At 40.4% G+C, this 19,849-nt stretch overlaps 1 protein-coding gene across 5 annotated transcripts in view; it reads right to left on the bottom strand.

The window, feature by feature from the left end:
* Positions 1 to 19,849, bottom strand: part of PARD3B (par-3 family cell polarity regulator beta) — a 1,167,593-nt gene that overhangs the window by 474,453 nt on the left and 673,291 nt on the right. For all 5 annotated transcript variants that reach the window (XM_069578084.1, XM_069578083.1, XM_069578085.1 and 2 more), the window contains exons 12-13: positions 7,872 to 8,042; positions 2,829 to 2,961 (exon numbers count right to left, since the gene is read on the bottom strand). In XM_069578084.1, coding sequence (XP_069434185.1) covers positions 2,829 to 2,961; positions 7,872 to 8,042 — 304 coding nt within the window. The remainder of the gene's footprint in view (positions 1 to 2,828; positions 2,962 to 7,871; positions 8,043 to 19,849) is intronic.

The following is a 19,849-nucleotide window of genomic DNA, read 5'->3' as shown; positions in this document are numbered from 1 at the left end:
AAGCTCCCAGGAGGGGACATATTGTACATAATCACACTATTATGTGTCTCTTCAAAGGAGCCCGAGGCACATGGATTCAGTGGGACAGGATACAGAATTAAAACATCTGGTTTGGAGTATGGGTGAAAGGCCTGAGAAGACCTCAGTGGGTGATCCCGGGCCGACTTGGGGCCACAAGTGCCTAGGGTAAGGGCTGGAGCTCTCATGAGCTAAAAGCAGGAATAGAGCACAAAAGGGAGGTGAGAACAACGGAAGGGGAGGAAAGAACAAACCAGAGGTAAACTGCACTTCGGCTATTACTTGGCCCAGGGTGAGATTTGCCAGAAAGAGTCTTCAGAAGAGGTAGTGTGTGTGCACTTCATTACCATTCAAATGCCTAGTCGGATTTTATAGTGAACCCCTGGGAGACAACCTCCATCATTATTCCCGTCCTGGAGTCCCACACTCATTCCGCTGCAGGCACTGCGAGCAATTCTCCAACACAAATGTGAATTTTCTGGTGTTATAATTTCTACAAATGTTAGTTCTAAGAATGCCTTTTCTCTCTAACAGCTTGACAGGATTATGTGTATATATATATAAAATAACAGTAGAACAGTGGGTGGTACGTACTATTATTACAAAAATAGATGGAACACAGCATATCAACATTGGACTTTTAAATATACAAAGGAAAGGAGGAAGGGAAGAAAAAAAAAAGTGAATGTTTTGGCTGTAACAGTTCCTCTCCTCACTAGACATTACATTTTGTCAAGTCAATCTTGTTTTTCTAAAGGAGCTCCTTAGAAACATGGGTGGTGGCAAGTCAACATCACTCATGTTTCATGAGTCTCAGTGGCCTATGACCACCTCATGTGCATCTGAAACTCAGGAACTCTCAATGGTTCTCAAATCTGAAAATGTTATTAATACTACAAAGAAGTGATGAGCACAATATTCTTCTACAGCATCCTCTTTCAGTCAATAAGCTATAAAAAGTAACAGCATTCCATCTACTGGCCTATTACAGTTAAAATTTAACAAGTCTATGCTTTGATACGGAGAAGGCAATGGCACCCCACTCCAGTACTCTTGCCTGGAAAATCCCATGGACGGAGGAGCCTGGTAGGCTGCAGCCCATGGGGTTGCTAAGGGTCGGACACGACTGAGTGACTTCACTTTCACTTGGATTTTCTGTGCTTTTTTAAGAAATAATGTCCAATGGAATTTTAAAAGAACTGGATTTTTGATGTTACCTTGAAAAGTTGAGGTAGGAGGAGGAAGTATAGCAGGTACCTGGTGGACCATGGATCCATGTCTCAGGAGGAAGAGAAAAGACAGAACCTTCCAGTGGTTCTGTGCCTAAAGGACTCTCATTATTCAGGGAAATACAAACTCAGAACATTCTACTGAAGTTCCAAAGTATTACTGCATCTTATTTTCAGCATGTGTTTTGAATGGATTTTATTATTTAAAATATTTTTTTTTCTGGGTGTATCCTTATACTTTAACTAGTTTTATAGTTTCATTATGTTTGCCTTTGCCAGCCTTCCTAGAGATATTATCCCATTTCCTTGAGTATCTCAATGTCCTCTAAAAATATACCATGTAATTATCACTTCAACATTGATATTTTATAAGCACTGAAAATGAAACAAGATAGGAGGGAATGTGTCCAAAGTTCCTTTGAACATCACTGGTGCAACAAGGAATAAAACCCTGAATTTGGATTGTTACTACACCACGTGATGCTTGAGAATTAAATGCCAGTCAAGTTATATAAGGGCTGGAAACATTCTTGATCATTATTTGGACATGGTCAAGAGAAGGCACTTCTGGCGTGAGGGGAACCTGCTGTTCCTTACCTAGATTCTTCCTGCCTTTGTGACAGAAGGACTCAGAAGGAGATCCTGCTTTGTCAAGAAAATATTTAATTGTATTAAGATGGGAAAAGACATACTGAGTGTTTCTTGATTTGACAGAAAGTCAAGTCAGTTTCTCATAAGAGATGTGGGTCCAATCCCTGGGTTGGGAAGATCCCCTGGAGGAGGGCATGGCAACCAACCCTGGTATTCTTGCCTGAAGAGTCCCATGGACAGGGGAGGCTGGCAGGCTACAGTCCACAGAGTCACAAAGAGTCAGACACAATTGAAGCAACTTAGCACACATACACACGAGAAATATTAAATCTTCTCTTTATTGCCTTTCTCTTAATATTCTGTCATGAATATCTATTGCTTTTGTAGTACCAAAAAAATTAAAGTTACTAAACTGAAAGGAGAAGCAGGGAAATAAATTTCTTGGTGGCCTAAAGCATAATTTTTGAAAACAGAAAGAGGAAAATCTAAGGCTTTTACATGTAAAACTCCACTAGAAATGTGACATGTACAAGATAATCCTGGTCATGGCTCATGGCATTTACCACTCAAAAATAAGCAGAAATCTGCAAATTGTGCTATGATCACTCCATGGTTTAATATCAGTCCGTATATATTGTGAGTTGAATTGTTATTTACACTTGGTAACTTCCAATATATTAAAGATTCTTAAACAAAAATAATGGTTTGTCATTTTGTTTCTGCAGGCATGGTTTGTTTTATACATAACCCTCCATGTTTGGGGCAGCGAGCACAGAAACTGTTACTTAAACTGGAGGCAATGCCAGGAATCTGCTTCACAACTTGTGAGTCAGCTCCCCCACCCATCTCTCAGCGCTCACGACTCAGAGTAATGAAGTCTGCACTTGGTCTAATTAATTCCCCTTTGTTCTTCTTATTTTTTTTTTAAATAAACACTCTCGTGTTTTCTCACACCACTTGCAGTAGATAATTTTCAGTAGAGAACCTTACCTTTCTGTTTGTCTTGTGGACTGTACGTGCCAAATGGATGCAATGTACTATTATCATTTCTCCTGGAGGTGGAAACAGCATTTTGACAGTTCTCAAAGCAGGGCTTAGAAAATGCCCCACATTCTGCAGGCTCCTAAGGAATGAAAACAAGAATTACATTCACTTTTGTAACATGTCCCAACTTTGTCAATGAAAGCAAAGTCAAAGAATGATCAACTTTCAAATAATTTTTCAAGATTCTCTGGCATGGAAATCCTGGACAGTGGAAAATCAAAATGTTCCTATCAGTTAAAACATCTTTGAGTAGGAAATAAAAACTACTGACATTGTGGTGTTAAGGCTTAGGAGTGCTGATAGCCAGTATGAAAGGGGATTAACTTTATGATTCTTTCCCGCCACTTACAACTGTCTTCTTTCACATTTTCTTCCATCTGGGAGTGCAGCTTGTGGTAATGTCAACAGAAGAATACAGTTCATGCCAAGGGTGTTTCTCTGCCAACCAGATGGTTCTCCTCTCTCTCTCTTCCCCGCTTGGCAACTAAGTGCATATGCTTTAGGACAAGTCAGAACCCAGACAGGTTTACCACTGAAAAGCCACGGGAGAGCCACACTGCAGACACTAGGCTTCTCGGCCAGGAACTATAACAAACTTCTGTGACAATGCCAGACAGTGGTTCTCCTGAGAGTTTTCTCTTTTACCATATTTCCCCCCCGTCTATTTTGACCATCTGTAAACAAATTCAGTTTCCTTAAAACTGCTATCTTCATAATCATGCCCCCATATGGCATGTGCTCCAGCTGCCCCCGAGGCATTAGAAGGGGCTGACTGCAAGGAGTTCTAGCCGCTATTCAAGAGGAACAAGGCACAGAGAACTGGGTTTTGCTCGAGTTCATATAACATGTCATTCTAATAGATTCACAGAAGGAAACTGAAAGCCATCTCAGGACCATTCCCTTGACCACTGGTGAGAAGAACATGCCCCTAAACAGAAACATAAAATTGATCTTCCAAAGCTCTTTCCTTCTGAAAAAGAGCATTTGACCCAAACAATGCATTGATTTATACTCCTCTCTTATAGTTACAATAGCTCGGTATCCTGCTAGTTAAAATAGTCATAGCATTCAACACATACATTCTTCATAATTAAGATGTTTTCAGCTGCTGCAGGCCCTTTGCTTTTTGTCAAGGTTTATAACACTTTTTCCACACCCCAGGGGTGCCCTTTGCCACTGTACCACTCACTAGTCAACCAACCCTGGTGCAAGCTACTCCTAAATTTAAGCTAGAGCCCTGGCAGGTAGGTGAGGTAGGATCTACCTTATATTGGCAAGGGCTTTAACAACAAGAACAACAACAACAAATTTTTTTTGCTGCTTTCCTGGCTCTTTGATAAATGACACAATCAATATCCCAACAACTGATCAGTAACCAGCCTAATTAAAGTATTCAGCCTGTAAAATAGAGCTGTCGAGGAGCCTTCCATTAGTGTCCCAGCCAATAAAAAATATAATGGATTTTTAAACATATTCTGCTTCTACCAAGCTGAGTTTACAACTCAGGGGAGGGAAATGTTTGAGGGAAGGAAAAAGAAAAAAACAGGTCATAACCCATTTTTTAATACCAAGTCTCTAGGCTCAAATAGAATTACAATTGAACCTCAAGCTCATCCTTTGAAAAACATGTTTCTGTTTAAAACAATTTTGATTCAATCAAGGGCTCATTATGTATTCTTCACAAGGTTCTCATCAAAACTGTTTACGTATCTTGTACATCTGGGTAATGTGGGAAAATACCATAAAGACTATATATTTTGACTTTTCTTAAGTAGCATCTTCTTTTTTTTTTTTTTCTTTTTTAAAATATCAACATCATGTTCAAGTAACCGTTTTGGTGTTCTTTCCAAACCTAATTGATTTCCCTGAATGTATGAGCAGTGCCGAGGCCTTTTTCTAGGTTGCTGATTCTTTTTTATCATACCTGAGGGTGATTGCGGCTCCAGAGGACAATCTTCCAAACCCATGAGCACACAGCATATGCTCTGACACAGTAAAACAGATTTGGGAGATCAAATAGCCACAGCTTTTTTTTTTTAATTTAGTAAAGATTAGCTGTACATTAGGCGGCTGTCGCTATATGAAAAAAAGAGTAAGACTCTTTAATCTTCATGGGTACCACAGAGATTCTCACTAGCTGAGAGAGCCAAGTGCCTGCTCATCCCCCATGGAAAGCATGTAAATATTAGGGAAACCAAAAATGAATCTTGTTTAAATGTCCTCATAAAAATTGTTTTTTGTCCCATTTCTTATTCCTAATTGATTTCCTAGTGAACCATATCAACAGGACACTTCTGAAGATGGGCATCAAACCGAAGGCTTAGCACTTGCTCCTGAGGGAATAATTGTCAGCCCAGCCCAGAGCATGAGAATTACAACGAAAATACCTGTGGTAAAGGAGAACGCAAATAATAAAATGTCAACTTGTTGAGTCAAAACAACGAGCATTTATCCACTAGGCATTCATATATGGGAGAGAAAAACAGGAAACTAGGGAAGATGAAAAGTGGGGAGCAAACTCTTTTAGCAGTGTTCATTGCTCTTTTTCTTTTTTTCATTTGCTATCTTTTACTTCTGCACAGATATGGAAATCTTGAGGAGTGTATTTTCTTTTGGTTGAGAAGTCTTTGCTCCAAGACATCTTAAGGGAGATTTAAAACACAGATGCATGGAAGGGGTGGGGCCCACAGACCATACTCCGTACGTGCCTCCAACAGCTGGGTTCCATGGAGGTCTCGGGCTCCAGAGTAAGAATGAAATTCAACTAAAAAGGAGCTGATTCTCTCATAGTAGGAAGCAAGAGATAAGGGTATTATGACTGTGTACATAAGTAAAATCTATTAAATATTCATGGAAACCTCTATGTCACTTAAGCAGACACAAATGTTGAAAATGAGTTGGCTCATTATATATAGTCTTCAGTAATTGCCAATTTACATTTATTTAACATTTAAAAGGTTATGTATAGAAGAGTAAAAAGGTACAGTTCCTTCTTTCCAATAGCCGATAATGTAACAAAGTAAGATACAGCCTGGAGAAGGAAATGGCGACCCACTCCAGTATTCTGGCCTGGAAAATCCTAGGGACGGCAGAGCCTGGCGGGCTGCCGTCTATGGGGTCGCAAAGAGCTGGACATGACTGAGTGACTAACATAGAAGATACAGCTAAGTTTACTTCAGTTTATCCTCTCAGATGAAGTAGGCCTTATATGAAACTTTTATTCATTTATTACACAATGTATAATAACTGTCTACTGAAAGTGAAAGTGTCAGTCATTCACTCATGTCCAGCTATTTGTGACTCCATGGACTGCAGCCTGGCAGGCTCCTCTGTCCATGGAATTCTCCAGGGAAGAATATTGGAGTGGGTTGCTGTTTCCTTTCCAAAGGGATCTTCCTGACCCAGGGATCGAACCTGGGCCTCCTGCATTGCAGGCAGATTTTTTTACCATCTGAGTCACCAGGGAAGCCCAGCTTTCTACTGCTACTACTACTAAGTTGCTTCAGTTGTGTCCAACTCTGTGTGACCCCATAGATGGCAGCCCACCAGGCCCCTCCATCCATGGGATTGTCCAGGCAAGAGCACCTAGGTACTAGTAAATGAAGATATATGAAAGGATAAGACAGACAAGAATATCGCTATCTACAAGTCCTGAGCATTCAACTATGTATGTCTTTACATAGCCAGGAAATGACCCAGCTCAATCTTTTAACCACTATGAGTCCAAACTTTTAACCACTATGAGTCCCAGCTACCTTCTATTCTTAATCTGAAAATCTTTTACAATTTTTAAGTTGAATTTATTATTAAAACTAAGTGTTTTAATAGGATTCTATTTTAACTTCTTATATTAATATATCACACAAACAGTATTTGTCTTTAGAGAATATATATGTGATTTTCTGATGTTTTTCTCAACTCTTAACTATTATCAACTTGTTTATCTTTTCTTAAAATAATTTTTAAGAGAATTTAATAACTTACCTATATATTAGCAAAAATAATGTTTTAGGAATACTTTATGATAAATATAATTGATATAATATATAATTGTAAAATATAATATTATATAAATATAACTATGTAAGTGAAATACTTAGCAATATCAGCATTCAATAATACTTTGTTTATGCTTCATGTATACATAAAAATATTTCTTACATTAAAAACTCCATAAATAAATAATAAACAGATTTAAATAAATAGATTTCAAAAATATTTAATTAAAGTATATGTAATAATATGAAACAAGAAGTTTGTTTTATAGATCAAACTTTAAATTAGTTAAGTTGCAAATCTGTATTTGTTGTTGTTTAGTGGCTAAGTTGTATCTGACTATTTTGAGACCCCATGGACTGTAGCCCACCAGGCTTCCCTGTTCATGGAACTTTCCTGGCAAGAATACTGGAGTGGATTGCCATGTTCTCCATGGGATCTTCCCAACCCAAGGACTGAACCCATGGCTCCTGCACTGGCAGGCAGATTCTTACCACTGAGCCACAAGGGAAGCCCCAGATTTGTATTACCAAGCACACATTGTAGGGAAGAATATAGAGAGCGAATTGCATTATAATGATCTTCACAGTAAGCATTACAGACATCTTATTAGGAAACCTAATAAGGTATGGACAATGCTAGCACATCATCCAAAAAGTATATAAGCATGTTATAAGCTTTACTGATCCTAATATGAATAAAGTGTAATTCATAACGTCCAGAGCTCTAGGAATTTCTGGGGAAGAATTAGAAATTATGGACCTGTTATACTGGATAAATGACTTAATTTATATGTACATTTTTATACCTTCTAGTTATACCTAAAATATATAACCATCTATTTGCCACATAATCCCATCAGAGCACCTCTAGGTGCATATTTTTCTAATTTCAGAAACCAGTATGAGCTTAGCTACCATACTAGTGACGGAAGTGTGAGTTTCCTGGTGGCCATTTGGGCAGTTTGCACAGGGAAATAACAATTTGCATCACCTCCATTGGTCTCTCTGGCCTCCTCAGAATCACCAACTGGATCATCCCTCGGATGTTTCCTTCCATGGACATGGATCGTCTAAGTGTTTCCATAGCTTCGTGGTTGGACTTTCCCAGAAGAGATTCCCCATTAACTGCAATCAGCTGGTCATTCATCCGCAGACGGCCATCCTAGGGTGGAGGTAAGAAAAACAGTATTAAGCAGAGAAAAGCATGGTGATGACATGTGACCATCAGGCAAAAGTTCAAGTTTAAAATAAAGAAAAAAATTCAGCTATTAGGGATGATTTATTTTCCACAGCAGAAAAAGGTTCTGGATTTTATCAAATAGTCACAAATATTAATAATGAATTGTGTGAAAGTGACCTTTAGAAATCTTAGAGTCCGGAACTACAATAACTTAGACATTTGTATAATATCTCTTACCTAAACCTTTGGCAAGTGTGCTAGGCTAACCTGATTTTGCCATTAGCTCTGGAAGCTACCACGTTGCTGACTCAAGGAAAGAGGGTTTAGAAGCAAAAGACAGTGGTCATACTGCTAGCATTTTCAGGCACAGAGAGACACCACGCTTAAATGTTGCATGCTTGGCAACAGCAATGGATCTCATAGCTAGCTCTATTGAATAGTGCTGTGAAAAGAAAATTCTCATGTTATTTTCTCTAATGCAACAAAAAGTTGCTAGTCTGCAAAAGAATGCAGAAGTGTGTAATGCAGGTCCAATCTGGTACTATGTTTTCTAGAGGAAAGTCTTGACAAAGGGGACTGTCAAGCCTTTTGTGAGGAGTCTCTGGCTGATAAGCACTTCCACCCAGCACCTTCAGGAAGAAACAACACATACCGCAGAGAACTGGGAACTTTGGCACGTGGATAAGTGGCTCAGATTCTAGTCTAAATCACCTCTCAGCTCAGTTCAGTCGCTCAGTCGTGTCCGACTCTTTGCGACCCCGTGAATCGCAGCATGCCAGGCCTCCCTGTCCATCACCAACTCCCGGAGTTCACTCAAACTCACGTCCATCGAGTCGGTGATGCCATGCTGCCATCTCATCCTCTGTAGTCCCCTCTTCCTCCTGCCCCCAATCCCTCCCAGCATCAGAGTCTTTTCCAATGAGTCAACTCTTCACATGAGGTGGCCAAAGTACTGGAGTTTCAGCTTTAGCATCATTCCTTCCAAAGAACACCCAGGGCTGACCTCCTTTAGAATGGACTGGTTGGATCTCCTTGCGGTCCAAATCACCTCTAGGCACTAGTCATCTTCAGCTAGAAATGTCCCTGGAGTCGATGGTGGTAGCTGAACAAACTGGGACACCATCTCTACCTACAAAATAACTTCTGGGGATCACAGCACACACTTCTCCCTTAACAGACAATCTGGGAGAAAATATGCTTAAATACTGACAGTCTGATTAGGGACATGGGTTATACCTGTTTCTAGGGTAGGAAGTTCTTGCTGTGAGGCACAGATGCAATTTTAGGAATGTCATGATGCTGGTGCTGCTGCTAATACATTTAGCAGAAATAACAGTTGGTGAGCATGGTAGTTCTTCCATGAATTATCTATACCTCTTATAGAACTCAAGAAGCTAGACAGATTAATGCTTTTGCTCACATTTTACAAATAAGGAAACTGAGGCAGGAAAGTGATGTTAGGTGCCACAGGTCACAAAAGAGAGTCAGAGATAACCGACCTAAGTTCAGTTTCCATGAACCTTGGTTCTTCTCAGTTTCTGTGCTAGGGTTTCCTTGGCTCTTCATCTCTAGACTACAGCTGTACACTCTAAAACAGGTGGAGGGGAGTATTCAACTTTTTGCAGTTAGAAGTATCTGGGACCCAAGTTCAAAGGAACAGAATGAAATGTAAAATGAAAAGAGAACTTTCCTAAGAAATGAGAAAACCAGACATATAATGAACAACAGGGCAGCCACACAGATTTGGGAGAGAAATCCTGTGGACAAGTTGATGAATTTTGACTAATGCAGCAGCAGTGGTCAGAGGAAGTTCCTCTGCTGACAGCTGGGGAAAGGGGGAGAGTGATGAGAGCTGTTCTGGGGGCACGGATGCCCTCGTGGGGATGCACTGCCCACACCTCCTGTTGCAGAGGGTGTCAGCCCATGGTGGTGGAGGCCATGCCCTCTCGAATTCGACAGGGGTAAAATCAAGCTGTAAAACTTGACTGCCCTGCCTCAACAGAGCCTAATGTCTTCTGCCTTCCTCTCGTTTTCCCACTCCACTTAATCTTTCCCATAATTTGGAGCAAATCTGGAAATGAGATTTACAGGAAAGGCCAAACACGAAAGAAATCGCTTCATTTCTGTTATCTAATGGTGAGAGAGGCACGTAAAGGATAAGATTAAGGCTACATGAAATGGGGTCAAATGGAAGCCACTTTAATGGCTGTGTACAAATGAAGTGAGACACTTTAGGAATTATGCTCTTCTATTGTGGCATTTAATGGCAGCTGGACTCTTGGGCTGGACCTTTCACAGGCAGTTGGGAGGGTCACTAAAAATGTTTTGGGGAGGACTGGAAACAGATGTGTGGTTTTTAAAGATGGGGAGGAAGCACAAAAGTTGGATCAGGATCCTAGCCCTGTGAACAGGAAATGAGGTCGAGTGCTGGACCTGTAGACACTTAGTCTTGGCAGGACGCCTCATCCTCTATGACAGGAAAAAGAAAGATAAAGATTGAAACTTAATGGGCACTTGCAGAATTGAGGGAATGAAATCTGAGTGAGAGCCACCTGGTAACTTCCTGTAAACCTTCTCTGTGGAGTATGAAGCAAGGTCTGAGTGAAGAAGTACATAAGAGATAAGGAGATAGAAAAAAAAATGTTTTTTATGTAGGATAATCTCTTACCAACAAGTATTAAGTACAGACTTCTATTTTTAGCTACATTCCGAGTCTCAAGCATACATAGCTACATTAAAGTAGACCGTGTTTGCTGTATGCAAGTCCAAACAATAAGGCAGGTCAGGTCAGCCCAGGGCAACTCTTTTTTTTTTTTAAGACATTCACATTCATTGCAAGCATCACTGCAGAGCTGCGGGTATGATAAAAAAAAAATCCACATACTCTCCTTTTAAGGCTTAGCTGGCTCATTGCTATTGGTTTTTCCTTTCCCTTTATAAGATAAATGATGGGTAAATTCATTAATGGTGGTGCCAGTAAGCACCACATTGTCCTAACATTGAGAAGATAATCTTAGAATTAAGAACTGGAAGGGTCCTTAGAGATTATCTTGTCCAAATGCTTCCATTTATAGATAAATAATGTGATGTACACAGAGGATAAGAAACCATTTACTGAATTCCTCTTCTAAAGAGAAGGTACTTCCACATAGATTCGAACTTGCTCAGCTAGTTAAGGTCAGAGCTGGATTAAATAGTCCAAGTCCTGACTTCTCAGCATTCCCTATTCACTACTCATTCTGTGTTCTAATAGATGACAATGCCTAGTCCCTCAAGGGGTCATGCTTCAAGAAAAAAGACTTTCAAATCCAGAGAGAACCATATGACACCAGATGTCTCCTACACACACACACACACACACACACACACACACACACAGAGTGTATCCATGTCTAGTCTTCATTTAAAATGAAGTCAATTTAGTTAAGAGCTCATTACTCAAACTCAGCAAAGATCACAATTGCATATGACTGGTCTGCTCTGTGGGACTTCCCCGGTGGCTTGGTGGTAAAGAATCTGCCTGCCAATGCAGGAGATGTGGGTTCAGTTCCTGAATTGGGAAAATCTCCTGGAGAAGGAACTGGCAATCCACTCCAGTATTCTTGCCTGGGAAATCCCATGGACAGAGGAGCCTGGCAGGCAACAGTCTATGGGGTCACGAAAGGGTTAGGCACCACTTAGAGACGAAACAACAACAATGACAATTCCACTTTGCAATAGTTTTTTTACCAAGAAAGGTAGCTTTTTTATGGTTTTATTTTTTTCTTTCAGTATTATGTTTAAGTATGTACTTCAGCAGGAGAATAGTGACTCTCCTCAACTGATTTTACATGAGTGATTTCAACTATCCAGGTATGTTACCCAGTAATTCTAGGATATTTATTTTATCCTAATCTAGATCACTCTTTCATTCGTTGAAGGGAAAACCAATGCCCTTTCTGCTATGGACTGAATGTGATTTCCTCAAATTCATATGTTGAAATCCTAACCCCTAACATGAAGATATTAGGGGGCATTTGGAAGGTAATTAGTGCCCTTATAAAAGAGTCCGGAGACAGATGTCTTGTCCTCTCTGCCATATAGGGTTACAGCAAGAAAAAGACAGCTGACTATTAAGCACCTCTCACCAGATGGATTCTGCAGCACCTTGATCTTGAACTTCAGACTCAAGAACTATGAGGGATAAACTGCTGCCATAGAAGGAACATACCTCAACATAATAAAAGCTATCTATGACAAACCCACAGCAAACATTATCCTCAATGGTGAAAAATTGAAAGCATTTCCCCTAAAGTCAGGAACAAGACAAGGGTGTCCACTTTCACCGCTACTATTCAACATAGTTCTGGAAGTTTTGGCCACAGCAATCAGAGCAGAAAAAGAAATAAAAGGAATCCACATTGGAAAAGAAGAAGTAAAACTCTCACTGTTTGCAGATGACATGATCCTCTACATGGAAAACCCTAAAGACTCCACCAGAAAATTACTAGAGCTCATCAATGAATATAGTAAAGTTGCAGGATATAAAGTCAACACACAGAAATCCCTTGCATTCCTATACACTAATAATGAGAAAGTAGAAAAAGAAATTAAGGAAACAATTCCATTCACCATTGCAACGAAAAGAATAAAATACTTAGGAATATATCTACCTAAAGAAACTAAAGACCTATATATAGAAAACTATAAAACACTGATGAAAGAAATCAAAGAGGACACTAATAGATGGAGAAATATACCATGTTCATGGATTGGAAGAATCAATATAGTGAAAATGAGTATACTACCCAAAGCAATTTACAAATTCAATGCAATCCCTATCAAGCTACCAGCCACATTTTTCACAGAACTAGAACAAATAATTTCAAGATTTGTATGGAAATACAAAAAACCTCGAATAGCCAAAGCAATCTTGAGAAAGAAGAATGGAACTGGAGGAATCAACTTGCCTGACTTCAGGCTCTACTACAAAGCCACAGTCATCAAGACAGTATGGTACTGGCACAAAGACAGACATATAGATCAATGGAACAAAATAGAAAGCCCAGAGATAAATCCACACACATATGGACACCTTATCTTTGACAAAGGAGGCAAGAATATACAATGGAGTAAAGACAATCTCTTTAACAAGTGGTGCTGGGAAAACTGGTCAACCACTTGTAAAAGAATGAAACTAGATCACTTTCTAACACCGCACACAAAAATAAACTCAAAATGGATTAAAGATCTAAATGTAAGATCAGAAACTATAAAACTCCTAGAGGAGAACATAGGCAAAACACTCTCAGACATAAATCACAGCAGGATCCTCTATGATCCACCTCCCAGAATTCTGGAAATAAAAGCAAAAATAAACAAATGGGATCTAATTAAAATTAAAAGCTTCTGCACAACAAAGGAAAATATAAGCAAGGTGAAAAGACAGCCTTCTGAATGGGAGAAAATAATAGCAAATGAAGCAACTGACAAACAACTAATCTCAAAAATATACAAGCAACTTATGCAGCTCAACTCCAGAAAAATAAACGACCCAATCAAAAAATGGGCCAAAGAACTAAATAGACATTTCTCCAAAGAAGACATACGGATGGCTAACAAACACATGAAAAGATGCTCAACATCACTCATTATTAGAGAAATGCAAATCAAAACCACAATGAGGTACCACTTCACACCAGTCAGAATGGCTGCGATCCAAAACTCTGCAAGCAATAAATGCTGGAGAGGGTGTGGAGAAAAGGGAACCCTCCTACACTGTTGGTGGGAATGCAAACTAGTACAGCCACTATGGAGAACAGTGTGGAGATTCCTTAAAAAATTGCAAATAGAACTACCTTATGACCCAGCAATCCCACTGCTGGGCATACACACCGAGGAAACCAGAATTGAAAGAGACACATGTACCCCAATGTTCATCGCAGCACTGTTTATAATAGCCAGGACATGGAAACAACCTAGATGTCCATCAGCAGATGAATGGATAAGAAAGCTGTGGTACATATACACAATGGAGTATTACTCAGCCGTTAAAAAGAATTCATTTGAATCAGTTCTGTTGAGATGGATGAAACTGGAGCCGATTATACAGAGTGAAGTAAGCCAGAAAGAAAAACACCAATACAGTATACTAACACATATATATGGAATTTAGGAAGATGGCAATGACGACCCTGTATGCAAGACAGGGAAAGAGACACAGATGTGTATAACGGACTTTTGGACTCAGAGGGAGAGGGAGAGGGTGGGATGATTTGGGAGAATGCCATTCTAACATGTATACTATCATGTGAATTGAATCGCCAGTCTATGTCTGACGCAGGATGCAGCCTGCTTGGGGCTGGTGAATGGGGATGACCCAGAAAGATGTTATGGGGAGGGAGGTGGGAGGGGGGTTCATGTTTGGGAATGCATGTAAGAATTAAAGATTTTAAAATTTTTTTTAAAAAAAATTAAAAAAAAATAAATGCGGAAAAAAAAAAAAAAAGAAAAGTATTTAGCCACTTGACAACTATAATAATAGGGGACATTTCCATAATGCCAGCTTTATAAATAAGCCAGAAACTCTCCAGATTTGGCAAACTATATCAGTAAAAATAGAGGAAAATGAATGGTTTATTATAATTTAATGGCACAGATTTCTGTTGAGGGTTTATGTAATTTAGTTTACAAATATGCTCATAAAAAGAACATTTTGATATAATAAATATTCAAATAAATAAATAAATGTCACCATGACTATTCTCTTGAGTGACAACAAACAGTAAAAAAAAAAAAAAAAACAAGCTACCCAATTTATGGAATTTTCTTTAAGCAGCCTGAACACAGACACTTTTCTTTCTACTTTTTTGACCATCTGACCCCTAACCAAAAGACCACAATTACATCCCTTACTTTTTGCAACCCCTGGAATCAACTCTTATCTATCCTTAAGCTAGGAGGAAGTAAAGAAAGTTCCCAAAGGGGAAGAAAAAGAGAAAAGAGAACAGAATAAAAACAGATAAAAACTTCCTCTGGGCACATTAGGACAAATAAAAACTGGTATAAGATTTAGGTCTTCTCCATGTCCTGGGGTGATTTCAAGTCTCATCAGCCCTAACCAGGTTCCAGTGTGGTCATGTGGATGCGAGAGTTGGACTGTGAAGGAAGCTGAGCACCAAAGAATTGATGCTTTTGAACTGTGGTGTTGGAGAAGACTCATGAGAGTCCCTTGGACTTCAAGGAGATCCAACCAGTCCATTCTAAAGATCAGCCCTGGGTGTTCTTTGGAAGGAATGATGCTGAAGCTGAAACTCCAATACTTTGGCCACCTCATGCGAAGAGCTGACTCATGGGAAAAGACCCTGATGCTGGGAGGGATTGGGGGCAGGAGGAGAAGGGTCTGACAGAGGATGAGATGGCTGGATGGCATCACCGACTCGATGGACGTGAGTTTGAACGAACTTCACGTGAGTTTGAGTTTGAGTGAACTCCAGGAGATGGTGATGGACAGGGAGGCCTAGCATGCTGCGATTCATGGGGTTGCAACGAGTCGGATGCGACTGAGTGACTGAACGGAACTGAACTGAATGCAGGGGGAGGGAGACCGGACTGGGAGACAAGATGTTTGAGTGTTATACCCCCTTTCTGTGCTGCTGCTGCTGCTGCTGCTAAGTCACTTCAGTCGCATCTGACTCTGCAATCCCGTAGACAGCAGCCCACCAGGCTCCCCCGTCTCTGGGATTCTCCAGGCAAGAACACTGGAGTGGGTTGCCATGTCCTTCTCCAATGCATGAAAGTGAAAAGTGAAAGTGAAGTCGCTCAGTCGCGTCCGACTCTTAGCTGCTGCTGCTGCTAAGTTGCTTCAGTCACGTCCGACTTGACTCAGCTATGCTGTGCTAAATTGCTTCAAGTCATGTTCGACTCATAGCGACCCTATCAACTACAGCCTCCCAGGCTCCTCTGTCCATGGCATTCTCCAGGCAAGAGTACTGGAGTGGACTGCCATTTCCTCCTCCAGGGATCTTCCCAACACGGTTTTGAACCTGTGTCTCTTATGTCTCCTGTATTAGCACGCAGGTCTTTCCCACTAGCACCGCCTAGGAAGTCTCTATCTCTTTTTATTGAACACCTGATACAGGGCAGTCCTTGTGCAGATATCTTGCATATGTTCTCATTTCTCAAAACAAACCTGTGATACAAGCACCACACTCCACTTAGAGATATAATAATGGAGGCTCAGGGAAACTAAGTGACTGTTAAAGAATACTGTCACTGCCAGGCCTACCTGTCTGAGTCAGATACATTTCCATTGTGCTATGTTGCTTGGTCAATAGGTGTCCAATATGCTACTGGAGATCAGTGGAGAAATAACTCCAGAAAGAAAGAAAGGATGGAGCCAAAACAAAAACAATACCCAGCTGTGGATGTGACTGGTGATAGAAGCAAAGTATGAGATGGCTGGATGGCATCACTGACTCAATGGACCTGAGTCTGAGTGAACTCTGGGAGTTGGTGATGGACAGGGAGGCCTGGCGTGCTGCAATTCATGGGGTTGCAAAGAGTCGGACACGACTGAGCGACTGAACTGAACTGAACTGAACTGAACTGATGTTGCTTCTAGAGATGATTAAAGGTACTACAGTGATTGGGAAAGCCTGATAGCTTCCCTGGTGGCTCAAAGGCTAAAGCATCTGCCTGCAATGCTGGAGACCCAGGTTTGATCTCTGGGTCAGGAAGAGCCCCTGGAGGAGGAAATGGCAACCCACTCCAGTACTCTTGCCTGGAAAATGCCATGGACGGAGGAGCCTGGTGCAGGTTACAGTCCATGGGTTGCAAACAGTCGGATACGACTGAGCGACTTGACTTTCACTTTCTTTCACTACAGTGATTAATGAATATAATTATTTAATGAGTTACTCCTTTGTGCAGTTCTTTTGCTAAACCCTTTGTCTGTATGCACTAGACAATTTAATATTTATAACTGTCCTGTACACTGGGGACTATAGGTCCCTTTTAGAAAAGAAGAAACCAAGGATCAGGAGAGTTCAGTGCATTGTTACAAGTCACATGACCAGAAGCAAATTTGAACTAGGTCTGGGTTACTCTGAAGTCCATATTTTCAACCACTTTGCTAGTGATTCTTGACCTTTCTGGGCTCTTTTAGACTCCTTTGAGAATCCCATAAAAGCAAAGGATTGTCAACTCTTAAAAATAAATATTTACATGATGGTTCCTCCACAGCTGTACATTTGGACCAGACAATTCTTCGTAATAGAGAGCACTTATGTACTTTTAGGATGTTGCATGTGCCCTCTGAAGCACATCCGTGATTTCTGGTGGGCCAGTGGCCTTGTAGTTTAGTTCATGCTCTGCCCCTGCTATGATTAGCAGGGACAGTGCAAGCCTTAACCACCTCTTGGGGCCAATATTTTGTAGGTTCCTTTACCTCGAAAGTTCTAATGAACACAGAGGGAAGAGAAGAAAGCCATGGCACAGAATGAGCCTCTGAAAAACATGAATCAAGCATGAAGGAGTAGGTTGGCTAACTCAAGGGCAGCTGGCTGGGGCCCAAGGCCAGTCTACATTAGGCCAGGGTGTTCAGAGGATTAATCGTGAGCAGATGTTGACTCCTTCCTCTGCCTGATTCTAAAGGGGTCCTTGGTGAAGCCTTCAGGGACATCAACACTCAGGGCCCAAATCCCAAACCCTGACTTCAGGCTACACAGCAGTATTTTCTTGGAGTAGACTGGGACTCCAGGCAAGATGGCCCCTGACTGAGGAAAAGGGCTGTCCTGAACAAATATTTCCCAAGATCCTAAAATCACTCCATCTGCTTACTGTATTTTTTGGAAAAAAAATCCAACCTAGAAAGAGCCTTGTATTCCAGACTGAAATAATTTAATTTCATTTTCAAACAATAACAATGAAAGGAAAAGAATAAATCAAGATTTTAAAGTATAGTTTTTAAAGTAAAGAAAAGCAATACAGTTGGTAAGACCAGAAGCATGTCAATTCTTGTCTTGAAGGGCACCTATGTACATCAGTCAATGTTTTACTTCACCTGTCCTAACACAATTTCAACCAATACAAATGGCACTAGTCTTCAAAAATAGGAGCTCTATTTTCCAGACGCAATACAATGCACTCTGGTGTACACACTATGGTGATGTGGTCCAAACTTTCCCTTTGCTCCAAAATGCCCTTTGCATTTCTGCTCACCGGTTCTATATCAATCCTTCAAAATAAGGCTCAGCAACTGCCTTCCATTTGCTTCCCTTCAGGGAGAACTGCTCCATCTCAACACTTACGATTACTTGTAGATTTGTCTACCATTTGTTGTTGTTCAGTTCCTCACTTGTGTCCAACTCTCTGTGTTTCCATGGACTGCAGCATGCCAGTTTTCCCTGTCCTCCACCATTTCCCAAAGTTGCTCAAATTCATGTCCACTGAGTTGGTGATGCCATCAAACCATCTCATCCTCTATCACCCTCTTTTCCTCCTGACTTCAATCTTTCCCAGCATCAGGGTCTTTTCCAATGAGTTGGCTCTTTGCATCAGGTAGCCAAAGTGTACTGGAGCCTCAGCTTCAGCATCAGTCCTTCCAATGAATATTCAGGGTTGATTTCCTTTAGGACTGACTGGTTTGATCTCCTATCCGTCCAAGGAACCCTTAAGAGTCTTCTCCAAGTTTGAATGCTCCAAGTCTTCAGTGCTCAGCCTTCTTTTTGGTCCAACTCTCACATCCATACATGACTACAGGACAAACCATAGTTTTAACTATATGGACCTTAGTCAGTAAAGTAATGTCTCTGCTTTTTAGTATGCTGTCTAGTTTTGTCATAGCTTTTTTTTGCAAGGAGCCAGTGTATTTTAATTGCATGGCTACAGTCACCATCTGCAGTGATTTTGAAACCCAAGAAAATAAAGTCCCTCACTGTTTCCATTGTTCCCCCATCTATTTGCCATGAAGTAATGGGACCAGATGCCATGATCTTCATATTTTGAATGTTGAGTTTTAAGCCATCTTTTTCACTCTCCTCTTTCACCTTCATCAAGAGGCTCTTTAGTTCCTCTAAGCTTTCTGGCATAGGGTGGTATCATCTGTATATCTCAGGTTATTGATATTTCTTCCAGCAATCTTGATTCCAGCTTGTGATTCATCCAGCCTTGCATTTCACATGAGGTACTCTGCATATAAGTTAAATAAGCAGGGTGACAATATACAGCCTTGAACTACTTCTTTCCTGATTTTGAACCAGTCTGTTATTCCATGTCTGGTTCTAACTGTTGCTTCTTGACCTGCATACAGGTTTCTCAGGAGGCAGGTAAGGTGGTCTGGTATTCCTATCTCTTGAAGCATTTTACACAGTTTGTGGTAATTCACACAGTCACAAGCTTTGGTGTAGTCAATGAAGCAGAAGTAGATGTTGTTCTGAAATTCTCTTGCTTTTTCTATGATCTAATGGATATTGGCAATTTGATCTCTGGCTTTTCTGCCTTTGCTAAATCCAGCTTGTACATCTGGAAGTTCTTTGTTCAAGAACTACTGAAGCCTGCCTTGGAAGATTTTGAGTATTACCTTGCCAGCAATTGAAATGAGTGTAATTGTGCAGTAGTTTGAACATTCTTTGACAGAAGGTCTACCATAGTTCTTACCGTATTTGAGTTTTTTATGTGTTTATTATGCTACCAGCTTCCTGTAATATGGAATGAGTCTTTTTGTTTCCTGTATCCATTCTATTACATATTGAATAACTTATGGTAGCTCTAGATGTTGTAGAAATCCTTGCTAAATGGAATCACTAGAA

The sequence above is a fragment of the Ovis canadensis genome, chromosome 2 (assembly GCF_042477335.2).
Source record: "Ovis canadensis isolate MfBH-ARS-UI-01 breed Bighorn chromosome 2, ARS-UI_OviCan_v2, whole genome shotgun sequence".
Taxonomy (NCBI): domain Eukaryota; kingdom Metazoa; phylum Chordata; class Mammalia; order Artiodactyla; family Bovidae; genus Ovis; species Ovis canadensis.
This window is presented reverse-complemented; position numbering and strand designations above follow the sequence as displayed.